General features: G+C 41.5%; 1 protein-coding gene across 1 annotated transcript; it reads right to left on the reverse strand.

Annotated features, from left to right (window-relative positions):
* Positions 1–13: 13 nt before the first annotated feature.
* Positions 14–9,097, reverse strand: LOC128754083 (15-hydroxyprostaglandin dehydrogenase [NAD(+)]-like). The gene is made up of 7 exons (XM_053856416.1): positions 8,853–9,097; positions 7,876–7,999; positions 6,652–6,758; positions 6,002–6,098; positions 2,324–2,400; positions 2,084–2,247; positions 14–803 (listed from the first exon to the last, which is right to left on the reverse strand). The coding sequence occupies exons 1-7, from the start codon at positions 8,943–8,945 to the stop codon at positions 680–682; spliced, it is 786 nt and encodes a 261-aa protein (XP_053712391.1). The 5' UTR covers positions 8,946–9,097; the 3' UTR covers positions 14–679.
* Between the last annotated feature and the right edge of the window lie 2,842 nt (positions 9,098–11,939).

Genomic DNA, 11,939 nt, shown 5'->3' on the forward strand with positions numbered 1-11,939 from the left:
AAAATACATTTATTGTCGTCCAGGACAAACAAAAAGTGCACGCAGAGATTTGTTTATATGGACTAGACAAGACCTCCACAGAGCCACTCATTTGTATCCATGCTCTGATTATTATTATTATTATTTTTTTTTTATATACATATTTCGTTAACTATGCCAAGTGCAATGAGCTCAAACGGACGGCAGATGGTAGTAGCGCGACCCGTAAAACGCACACTGCTCGCGAATGAACGTCACTCCATGGAGAATGAATGAACAGCTGCAAAATATACGTAACATATCGCTTTTGACATTTTAGTCTCATAAACGGGGATTGATTACAGTGATTTGATGGTGATTTATTAAGCTGCTAGTTATAACTGGTGTGGCTCACATGAGTTTCCAGCCTTCTTAGGCTGTTGTATTGAAACGTTTGTCTGACCTGGAGTCTTTCAAACAAATGAACGTATCCCTAATATATAAGCACAGCCTCTTTGTAATTGGTAGAGGAATAATCCATATATGTCTACATGCGTTGCCGTGTTAGCTTTTACGGTCGGCTATTTAATTGCAATAATCATTTTTACATCCAAAATAGTGCAGTGATTGTTTCATTTCTGAAGGCATAATAATGGGAGCTTATATACAGCTACCCATCCGACCAACAATTGGAGTCCAGCAGAAGTCCAGGGACTGGCCTTCAGGCTGACGTGGGCTCGTAGCTGTGGAAATGGATCCCTTTAGAGCAGGTGATCTTCATCACGGCACCATTCAGACTGGAGTCCAGGATCAACCTCATCATGCCCTCGGCTATTAATGATGGTCTGTGGGGGAAGTACAGTGGGGTTAATGGTATTAACAAAATCCAGTGACTCATGATAATGTAGAAGGATTAAAGCCTTAGCGTTAAAACTTTTTCCATAGATTTATTACAATTAACTATGAGCTGAGTTTCTTCATAATCAGCGATTGAGCTCCGACCGTCTGCCGGGATTTTGTCTGCATACATTTTCATTTGGCTTGGTCCCTTCTGTGCACCATACAGACAGTGCTGGATATGATGATAGGATGTCCTATTTCAATGTTTTAATGGACAGCGAGGTGGAAACACCCAGGCGCTTCAGTCCAGCTCAAGTCAGGAAAGCAGTGTTGAGGCTTGAACCACATTAGCCCTGGCTTGTTGCTTGGTGCATCATCTACTTTTGGACTTTTTGAAACTACAATTTCAGCAAATAACATATTTTTTATGTGACATTTTTTTCCACAAAAGTACCCGTGCATGTTCCAGACACAGTAGCTGGGGAAGTTGATATCACCACTTTCTTTTTGCTGCTGAAAAGTCAAAGTCCACTTCTACTGTGCATAAGGTAGGGAGCCCACATCAGTGAAGTTGGACAGCTCCATTGTAGCTGCCCAAACAACCGAAGAGCTGAAGAGCTGTCTCCAAATGTTCAGTTGTGTGGTGCAGATCGGGATGTTCCGTCATGGACCTGCTAACCAGTCGGTAGAACTTCAAATGTTCCCTCTGGTTCTCCTGGTCACATAATTATGTTAGGCGTAGGTGCCTTGGCTGATTCGAAGTGGCAGCCTGGCCTCCCCTTCCATTCCCTCTGGCCCGGTTCAGATCATGTTTTCTGTAGACCATTTCGGAGCCTGAAGTAGCCAGTGTTCATGCACGGCAATGGTGTGTACCAGGGGTCTCAAACTGATCCACAAAGCGGCCGCATTACAAACACAAAGCGCCATTACACGCATCCCTAGCAGAAGGAGGATCTTGCTGCAATACAATCACATGGTTCTATGAATGGTGTGTAGCCCTCTACCCGTGCCGTCCACAGGGCCCAGTAGCGGGGGATTTTGGTTTGATGGAGGTGTTTGGATGTTGGCCAATATAATTCAGAAGAAACTAAAATTGGCCAAAGCATTTTACATGGAAATGTCTCTTTTATGACTGAAGCATAACCATTCAGTTGTCAGAGTTGTCACTTGTTGCAAATGCAAGCAACAAGCCAAAATATCACCTCTAAAATAATGTTTTAGGTGTTAAGATCAGTACAGGACATGTATCATGACTGAGTGCGTGTGAAGTGGAGGGGTTACTCACTGTAAAATTCCATGTTTGTTCATACTGTGCTTGAATTCGTCCTTGTATTTGACAAACTTTCCCATGTTGTCTTCCTGTTCCACTGAGAGCAGCAGAGGTGTGTCTACAAATGCCGGACACAAAACGTTGATGCGGACGCCATAATTCTCCAGTGAGGACGCATCCTGCAGGAGAGGCTAGATCATCTGGGGAACATCTCCTGCACTTGCACAGAGAAAATTGATGGCCGTAGTTTCTTACAGCAATCGCCCTTGTGAAGCCAATGACTCCGTGTTTTGTGGCTGTGTACACAGGCTGGCGAGGAGAATGTTGGAATGCTGCAGAAGAAAGAAACGTCACATTGTCCTTAATGAGCACTCAGGGATGTTTAAGAGATCTGGGCGCACAGCACAGCAGTCGACTGACTGCATCTGTCTTATAGCTTGTCTATTTGCCTCACAACAACCTCTCCATGTACTGTTGAAACAGATTCACAACGAGAAACACAAAGTATTTGAACATCCAGGGCATGGGAGAAAGTCCAAAATAAGACCAGAATACCATTTTTTTGTCTGAACTCTCCATTTGTATTCAGTCTTTCACAATGTAAATGCACATATGATGTGGGAAAACTTCTGAAATCACAGTATTCACAAACTTTTGTTTCTCACTGTACATATCCCAATTAACAAGAAGTTATTTTTTTCCCTCATGTCCTCCTATTTGGCACAGAAAAATTAATCACTGAAAAAAAAAATAGGACGAAACATGTATTTAGTTACAAAGTAAGTAAAGAAAGTTTTCCTTCACAAAACGTTTGTGTGTGAAAAATACACTGGAACTACAGTACTATTGATGTTATGACCACCAACTACGTTCATGTAATTCACACTAAAGATTGACTCACCACCTTCAATTTAAAAAAAAAACTCCACCACTTCACTGCTAGAATAAATCGAACGACTTCTCGACTGTATTTATGTTCCATTGTATTTCTTTTTCGCCTGCTCTGAAGGTAAGTTCTGCCACTTGTCACGAAAAATAAGAGCTATGAACACTCAACAAGAATCAGATGATGTCCAGTTCAATCATTGATTATGTATTGTCCTTGTGTGTGTATGTGTGTGTGTTTAAGCTTATATGTACTAGTGAGGTCTTTTTTTAGGAAAAATTCCTGGTTAAGGTTTGTCATTTGTTTTGGATGGTTTGGTTCTGAGACGCTGGGGAAAGCATGAAAGTCTATGAGATGTTCTCACAAAACATAAAATGATAATGTGTGTGTGCTGTGTGTGTGAGTGATATTTAAGTGCATCTATCCTAGCGATGTCCACTTTTGGGGAAAACGTAAGTGTTTGTCGGGCCATTTTGCCGGACCCTACAAGGTTAAACCTCTCATTTGAGGATGAAGACTTCAAAATAACCGTCCTGGTTAAGGATAGCCATTTGTCTTTGGACGATTAGATTTAGCGTGAGAGGCTGGGGAAAGTCAATGAGCGGTCATCACAAAGATGGTGTGATAAGCCATGTGTGCGTGTGAGTTAGATGTCATTTTGTGTATTTAGAAGTCTGCAGAGTTGCTTGTGAGTAGATAACAATATAACAAACTACTGAAAAAGCAGCTGCTGACATTGAGACTCAAACAATCATACTGTATTATGATCAAGGAGAGAAGCCAGGGAGGTTATTGACATGGAGCATTAAGCAACAACAAAGAGAAAGGGCCATTAATTCCATTCAGGACACAAGTACATATAGTATGTGTACATGTATTGTGTATTTTTATGAAAAAATTTATTCATTTGATTCAGAAACATAAGCACACTCTCTAGATGGTCTTCAATTACCTTCTGTTTCAGAAGAAGAAAAGGAGACTTTAGATAAAAACCTGACCATATTAGAAATGTCAGAGACGACGTCATGCAGGTGGGTAAAGCACTGGGGTCAGATGGTCTTCCAATAAATAGCTATAAAAAATTCAAAGACAAATTTCTGACACCCATGTTTGAAATGCTGATCGAATATCCAGTGCATTAATTACGCTACTACCAAAACCAGGAAAACCAAGTACAAAGTGTAAAAATACAGTATGTGTCCTATTAGCCTTTTGAATAGTGATATGAAAATTGTATGCTAAGTGCCTGCGAGATGTTTAGACAGCGTGCTTCTGCCGGTGGTGGGGGAGGACCAGGATGGATTTAAAAAGGGAAGACAGGGATTCCATAATGTGAGGAAGTTATGAATATTCTGCATTGTCAGAAGGCGGTGCAAGACACTGCAGTGTTGTTGCTGCATGCCATGAAAGCCTTCCATCGAGTGGAATGGCAATATTTGTTCAAGGTATCAAATGATTCACTTGTGGTGATACATTTGACAGATGGCTTAGTCTATTTTATAACAAGGCCAATGCTGCAGTCCCCACTAATAGCACAGAGTCACAATATTTTTAAGGGTGTGGCCCAGGGTTCACTGCTTTCTCTGCTATTATTTGTTTTAGCAATAGACGAATAAGTCATGAAATCGCTCAGTTTGCTGATGATATAATCCTCTTCCTGAAAAGTCTCAATGCTTCTATACCTACACTTCTAGATCTGATTGATATTTTTGGACAAAATATCTGGGTATAAGATAAATAAGTCAAAATCATCTCATGCTACTTAATGAAAGTGAGAGAGATGTTGCAAGCTTTAATCCAACTAATAAATGTACATATTTAGGTACAGAAGTTGTTCCCGAGGTGAATAATATCACTTCAGCAAATTATAACATTTCATTAGAAACTACTACTATTATTTCTTCAGCTCGCTGGATTTCCTTACCAAAACCAATTTCTATGATTGATAAATATTTTGAAGAGGAATCTACTCCCCAAATGTCTTCATCCTTGTAGAACATACCCTTATCTCCCCTTCAAACTTGTTCAACAGATAAAAAAATGTTAACCAACTTTATTGGGCAAAATAATCGCTTATTTTGCGATCGAGGCTGCTTTCTTTCCACTTATGCCTAGGTTGAATGTATGTCAGGTCATGCTGCTGTTTCAGCAGAGTTCTATTTTCGATACTATACTATAAGAAAAGAAGTGGTCTGAACCTCAACCTCATTTGCACCCCTCACGGTGCAGGTTGGGGTCCTGACACCTGGTCAGAAAACACTGTATAAGTGAATCCTCAATGTTTTGAGTACTTTCAAGTAAAGGTATAGATTCATTTGCTGGTTTGGAGGATCTGACTAGCATTTTCACTCATGACTCCAGTGTCAATAAATGGTCCTCATACTTGACCCTTCAGCCATGCAGAGAGGCCAGGCGACAAAGGCAACCATATTCAATATGTTGCACCACCGAATCATTGAAATGCTGATGTCATCAAAATATTGCTGTAATTTTGACAACATGATTAGATGAAATCAATACAGAAATCAAGAGATAGGCGGTGCAGCATTCAACCCTGCAATGCATGCTGGGATGCCACAAGACAAGAACATTTGGTTGTTAGTGGTCTTTTTATGAACCTGGTCTTTTCAGTGTTTATTATCTACATGATTTTACTAACATCCTAAAGATAGAAAACGATAAAACAGACCCCTGACTGACCTGGTCAGTGGCCCAGAGTTTGCCTATGGTGGCCCCAGTGTCAATTGACTTTGGGACTCCAGATGTAAAGGGTATTGCACAGGATCATCTATGTCATTTGCAGACAACAAAAAATAAATAAATAAATGGGCATCAAGTTCAGTTTGGGGGTCAAATTGAGCCAGAGACCTTCGGCGATAGCCATGCTGAAGACTGAGAAGTCACAGTGAATGTTGAATGGCTCGTATTTGACCACTGCTTGAAAACAATGTACAGGGCATAGTGGCCTGGCTCTGCTTGATTTTTACAAATGTCTGCCTTTCTTGACCCAAAATGTTTAAGACTTGCCAGTCCCTCTTGTGTATTACCTGCCATTGAAGAAACATTGATGATGGTGCCACCTTGTTTGCCGTATTCTTGACTCATGTGATCCAAAGCCAAGTAGGTGCCTTTTATAACCGAAGTCTGGAAACAGAGACACAGATCAGCCAGCAGGAGCATGAACAATGGTTAAACCACCCCTGATAAAAAAAGGATTTTAGAGAGTACTTTTCTTTGAACCAGGCCATGTCAAATGACACAACAAACAAGTCATTTATTTTCTCTTTTTGCATAATTTGCAAATACACTACAACTAATGAAAAACTTAGAGTTGGAGAAGTTGGAGAGCGATACCAGACTCAATAATGAAGCTGATCTCCTCTTTTGAGACACTCCATAAATGTTGTTACTTTCTTGAAGCCACCACTATTATCATCATCATCAAAATGTCAAGAACTGGAGGCTGGAAATAAGAATCTTTTACGTGATTTTCAAGTCTTTTGAGGTACTTTTTTTTCTTTCTATAGCAACTGTTTGATTCTACCTATGATGTAACCTCACATGACTGATAAGTCATTTCCTGGCCTGTTTCAGAAAACTGCCTTTTTGTTACAGCATCACATTTTCTGCATTGGTTTCTCTTATGTAGCCACTGAACCAATAACCAATAAGAAATGTTTCTTCGTCAATGTCTCACCAGGTTGACTTCTATTGTCTTCTCCCAGTTCTTTTCATTATTGATGCCAGCATTGTTGATGACGATGTCCAGGCGGCCAAACTGGTCCACTGTGCTTTGAAAAGCATCTAGAGATCCAAGGACACAGAAATGTTCATGTGATCCACACACTAGATGCGTATAATCTTTACAATTTATTCTCCAAACCACCAATTTAATAAGTACACGTCACCCTGCCTTAACAAGCTATATGTATTATTCAACATTCAATGCTGTTTCATTGTGTGGTAAATAAGTATATCTTAAAACATTGTTTCAGACTCTCATTACCAGTAACCTTTGAGTAGTACAAAGTCCCTGCAGTTCAAGAATCACTTCCTCCTCTTCACAATTATAGAAGTGATTGATTTAAGAGTGCTATTTAGGAAGACTATATACTGTGCTGGATAAAAAACTTAAGTCATTTTTGGACAGAGCAGCGAGCCCAAGGCAGATTCATTTTGTGTACCAGAATGGTAGTGGAGTTGTAAAAAAGTGTCGCACCAGTTTATCAGAATGCCACAGTCCACTGCTTAGCCATTTCCTGCAGCAATTTTGCTTCCTTGCAAGCAGAGCATGTAATAATTCATACACGAGACAACGTGAACAGAGGATAATCATGACATTTGATTTTTCTGAATTGCATTCGACCTTTGTGAGTTTCACACTTGGGGTTGCATAAACAGCTGCCGCCTGCTGCCTGAGGGGGTAAAACCTGAACATCTCTTCACAGAGCCACACACACAAGCGCACACACACACACACACACACACCAAACATTCCAGTCACTTGCCTACAGGGATTTACTTTCTCAATGTCCCACAAAGAAAGCTTGTTCCGTCAGTCCTATTTGCACACACTGATTCACAGACACATAATGGCACAGTTTGGGGAAAGTAAGTGAGGTAACGAAAAGTCCGCCATGTTGACCTATCTATCCAGGGATTGTCAACATGACCTGACATGTTTGTTGCCAGTTGGACAACAATACTGTGTTCATCATTCCTGACATCAACAGAATGTTTCTTACGCTGGTCATTCTTTCACTTTCCCAGTTGAGGAAGTTCCCGTTTAAGGAAGTAAAGAAGAAAATGTGTGAAGCCTGCACACATTTCACAACAGTGCAGGTTTACAATGAAACGTTTTTCTTCTTTCCACAGTTTGCCTTTGATAATATCTGTCTACAGTGCTAGACATAACAGTTACCTCGCAGTTTGTCTCCATTTGAAACGTCACACTGTATGAAATTACAACTGCCTTCCCCAAACTCCATATCAAGTTGAGCCTTGCATTGTGCACCACTGGTCCCATTCATATCGACAACCGTAACCTAATGAAAGAAAGATAAATTAGTGGGATTATTTTTGTTCAGAAGAAAAAACATCTTTTCACTAGAGCATGCCAATGGCACTATTTTTATTCTCACTCAAACTTTATTAAGAAGACAGTCGCTACAGTTAGTTAGTATGAGAGAGAGATCTCAGTTCCAGCCAATTGCTGGTGACAGATCACCCATAAGTCACCATAAACCATCAACCTAGCAGTCACTTAGCTGCAAAATGACTTGTCAGCGTTCATCTTGACCACATAACTGCCTACTTGAACAATATTTTAGGGGAGTGAAAATACATTTTTGGTTGTAACACCCAAGGCCTGAAACAGAATAAATACAATAGTACAGCAATATGAGAACGTGACATCCTAACTCTGGCCCACAGGGATGACCAGCTAGTTTTAGTCCCAGTTGACCCCATTTGAAGGATTGCAAAGGAAGTAGTTAGTGATAAAAATCTAGAGTTCTTGCAGCGAGTGTCTGCAGAGGGGGCACTCGACAAGATCGACTAGGACGCATCTCTTATCAAAGCGGTCTGGACAGCAACATTATTCCAAATTATTGAATTGAATTATCTCTTTGACGGGCAACAGTTGCATGTCACTATTCTTTAGTGATTTGTATAGTAAAAGGCACATTACTATTGCAATAGACATAGGGATGAATAGACAGAATAACCAGTGAATCATTACATGACCACATTGCATTACATTTTAGTCACGACAAAATGTGACAAATCACAATGGAACTATGACAAAGCAAATCCTGAAAACTGAAAAGACACAAAACAAGTATATAAATAATTTATTTCAACTACCCCTCACGTCATGTTTAAAGTAAGCATTCTGACCTTAGCCGAGCTTCGCAGGAGTGCCTCAACCGCAGCCTTTCCGATGCCCTGAGCTCCACCGGTCACCAGAGCCACCTTCCCCTTGAGAGACATGGCCCGTCAACTTCTTTTTCCACTCTCTTAAACTCTCACTATCTTGTGTTGCAGACACAAAAGTTCAAACAACTTATTTGGCTTTGTCTTGAGTGCGTATGTTCTATGTTCAAGCGCTCCCTCCTTCTGCCCTCCCCTTCTGACTCTTTCAGCTTATCAGTCTACACAAACAGTGTGTGTGTGCGTGTTGTATGACTGACAGCAAGACAGGGTGAGCGAGAGAGGCAGTGAGAAAGACACTACGTAAACTGTGCTAAAGAGTAATTGCAGGTTTGTCATACCCACCCTCAAGACTCCACCCACACCCTCTCTTGTTTCACCGGCCCACTCGCTTGTATTCTGACATGATTTTATGCACAGTCCCAGATTCCTCACTGTCTTTGCTGGGTGTGTTAAATGTGTGTATCTTTAATTTTAGATAAGAAAACATCTCAAATGTGCTGAGTCAGCATCTATACAGTGAAGTTCAAGGTACATTCCCCTGCACTGATTCTGACACAACACTTTAGGTCACATGACTGCTTAAAAAAAACAAAGCAAAGCAAAACAGATCAAATGAGCACTCCACAATGTCCTGGCAGCTACGACCGTGTTAGAGAGAGAAGAAGAAACACCGTCATCTGAGAGAGTATGAAAACAAGTGAAAACAAGTGTGATCAGTGTAAATGTACCTACTGTATATCATAATGAAAAAGGAAAAAAGTGAACAGATTTTTGTGAAACTTGAACCAGAAAAGGTTGATATTGGAACGAAGCCCAAATGATTTTGATGCCATTTCAGTGTTGTTCCAAATTACAGACTGGACTTACAAGTCTGTGGGAGGTTTTGTCTGAAAGCGAGGCTTTATTGTTTCCTATTGTGTTCTTTTACTTTGTTGGTTCACTTCCTGTCTTCTCCCCTACGTATCCACCTGAGCTTGATCGGCTAATGGCACACACCTGGGACTGATTGTCCCACCAACATCACCTGCTCTTATACTGTGCCGTCCCAGTGCTGTGTGCCAGATCATAATAGGTAACTTGGGTCTTTTGTCATTACTCTCATTTCCCCTTCCCTTCATGCTTGCCTGATCCTTGAGCTTTCATTGTTAAATTTATCTGTGAGTCAGTTCTGTTCTGTCATGTACTTTCTTTTCCCTCTTTGTTCGGCCTTTTTTCTCTGCTGTGTGTTTGTTTCTGCCAGGAGCTTATTTTTGTTTGTTTACCCTCCCCGTGTGTGAGTTTTTGACAACCACATTACTTTCTGTTCTATTTTACTGTACTTTGTATGTCAACACGATTGATTGTCACCGTTGTTTGTATTTTGCATTGCTGGACTTTTATTTATTTTTAGTTGCATTCGAAATGACTGCTTTGTGATCATGTTTCCTGGTCTATGTTCTGATCCTTGTTTGCTCTCTGTTCCCAGATTTATTCCTTGATTCTGTTCGTGTTCCCGGTTCAGTGATGTCCTCTGCTCTTCCTTCTGTCTGTTCATTTCTGTTATTCTGTGGATTCAAATGTTCAAACCATTCTATATAAAACTATTCTTGTTAAGTCTCTGTGGTTGTTGTGGCTACTTGCACGTGGGTCCCATGCCCAAGCAGTCCCTGACATTGAGTTCAAGCGAATTACAGAACGCGATTGCCATCTGCTGTGCTATATATATATATAAATCACACAAAGTTAACTTTAAGGTGTCAGTAATTAAAAAAAAAAAAATAGCCCAATAAAATTTTAATAACCCCGGTTGTACAAGGCGTACAGAGACCTCGACCAAGGCTCCTGTTTTCTTCCTGTAATATTTTTCTCTAATTAAAGTCAAGGCGTAAGCGTACCATATCAGGGATGAATGTACAGGGGTTGGACAAAATAATGGAAACGCCTTAAAGCTTTTTTAGAACACTCTCCTTTCTCCATCCTTTTTCTTTCGCAACATTTGTTTTGAGGCTGTTTGGGGGGCTGATTCTCCTCACTAATTCCCGGTTTGTCATGCGTATTCCTTCAGTTTCTATCCTGTTGCCAACCTACCCAATCACTACCGCGTTCACGGCACCAGTGAAACAACTGAACAACGTTGTCCAGTTCGACGCGAGACCCAGGGAACTAGCCAGGGATCTGCACCAACTGCTCTGATTGCTCTTGACCCTGGCCGGGTGGTGCACAATCACCTTCTGGTCTCGGACCACATCTAGCCTGCTGAACCATCTCTGCAGGCTTCTCGGTTCAGCAGATCCAGCCTGACCACAACGTGGACTGCTGCTATGTGCCACAGAAGCGTCATTACAGAGAGAGCTGTCATGCCTGCTTGTCGACAACCTCCTTGGCTGCAGTCAAGGCCCTCCGCCTGGCAGTAACAATTGTGCTTGACTACTGGCGGGCGGAGAGCTAGCAGTGTAGCAGCTTCCCAGCTAGCAAGTCGTAGAAGTTGGCTGCGGCTTAGCGCTCAAACTTTCACCCACCAGTAGGCTGTTGGTGGGGGAAGACAGCACCATGGCAACTCCCATTCTTTTAGCTGCAGCAGTTAGCAGGTGACGAACAAGGTAACCGAGGAACAATGTAAGTCCTCCTGTCTCGGTTCCTTCTCCGCTGGCCTGGCCTCCACCTTGGACCATGTGGGTGTTGGTCTGATCGGTTTACTCAGCCTGGCAAACTTTAGCTGCATCTCGAAGCGCTTTGCAGGCCTCACAATCCTCCGGGAAGTGTGACGCCCCCTGACACTCGAAATAGTAGACTCCGTGAGGAAGTCTTTCTTCTCTCACCATCGCTAAAGAAAAAAGAAGGGCGAGGCTGTAGCAGACTCCCGCTTCTACGGGGGAGGACTGCCCTCTGCTAATTGCCGGGTACATGTTTTTCTCTTCATTGAGTACAATGTAACCAATAGCAAAGCCCCCTTAGGAGATGGAGCACACTGAAAGAGAGACATATTTCTCTCACATTCTTTTATATATATTTGGACAAAATAGATAATTTTTGGCAATTCACTCTTTTCCATGTCTACCCATAGGGTAACTA

This window comes from Synchiropus splendidus, chromosome 2 (genome assembly GCF_027744825.2).
Source record: "Synchiropus splendidus isolate RoL2022-P1 chromosome 2, RoL_Sspl_1.0, whole genome shotgun sequence".
NCBI lineage: Eukaryota > Metazoa > Chordata > Actinopteri > Syngnathiformes > Callionymidae > Synchiropus > Synchiropus splendidus.

Bases quoted from the DNA above. Each gene is read 5' to 3' on its own strand.
- LOC128754083 (XM_053856416.1), bottom strand. From the start codon at position 8,945: ATGTCTCTCAAGGGGAAGGTGGCTCTGGTGACCGGTGGAGCTCAGGGC. The intron at 8,000-8,852 runs GTCAGAATGCTT...TTCTTTCATTAG, and splicing joins TCCTGCGAAGCTCGGCTAAG to GTTACGGTTGTCGATATGAA. The intron at 804-2,083 runs GTGAGTAACCCC...CTTCCCCCACAG, and splicing joins AACAAACATGGAATTTTACA to ACCATCATTAATAGCCGAGG.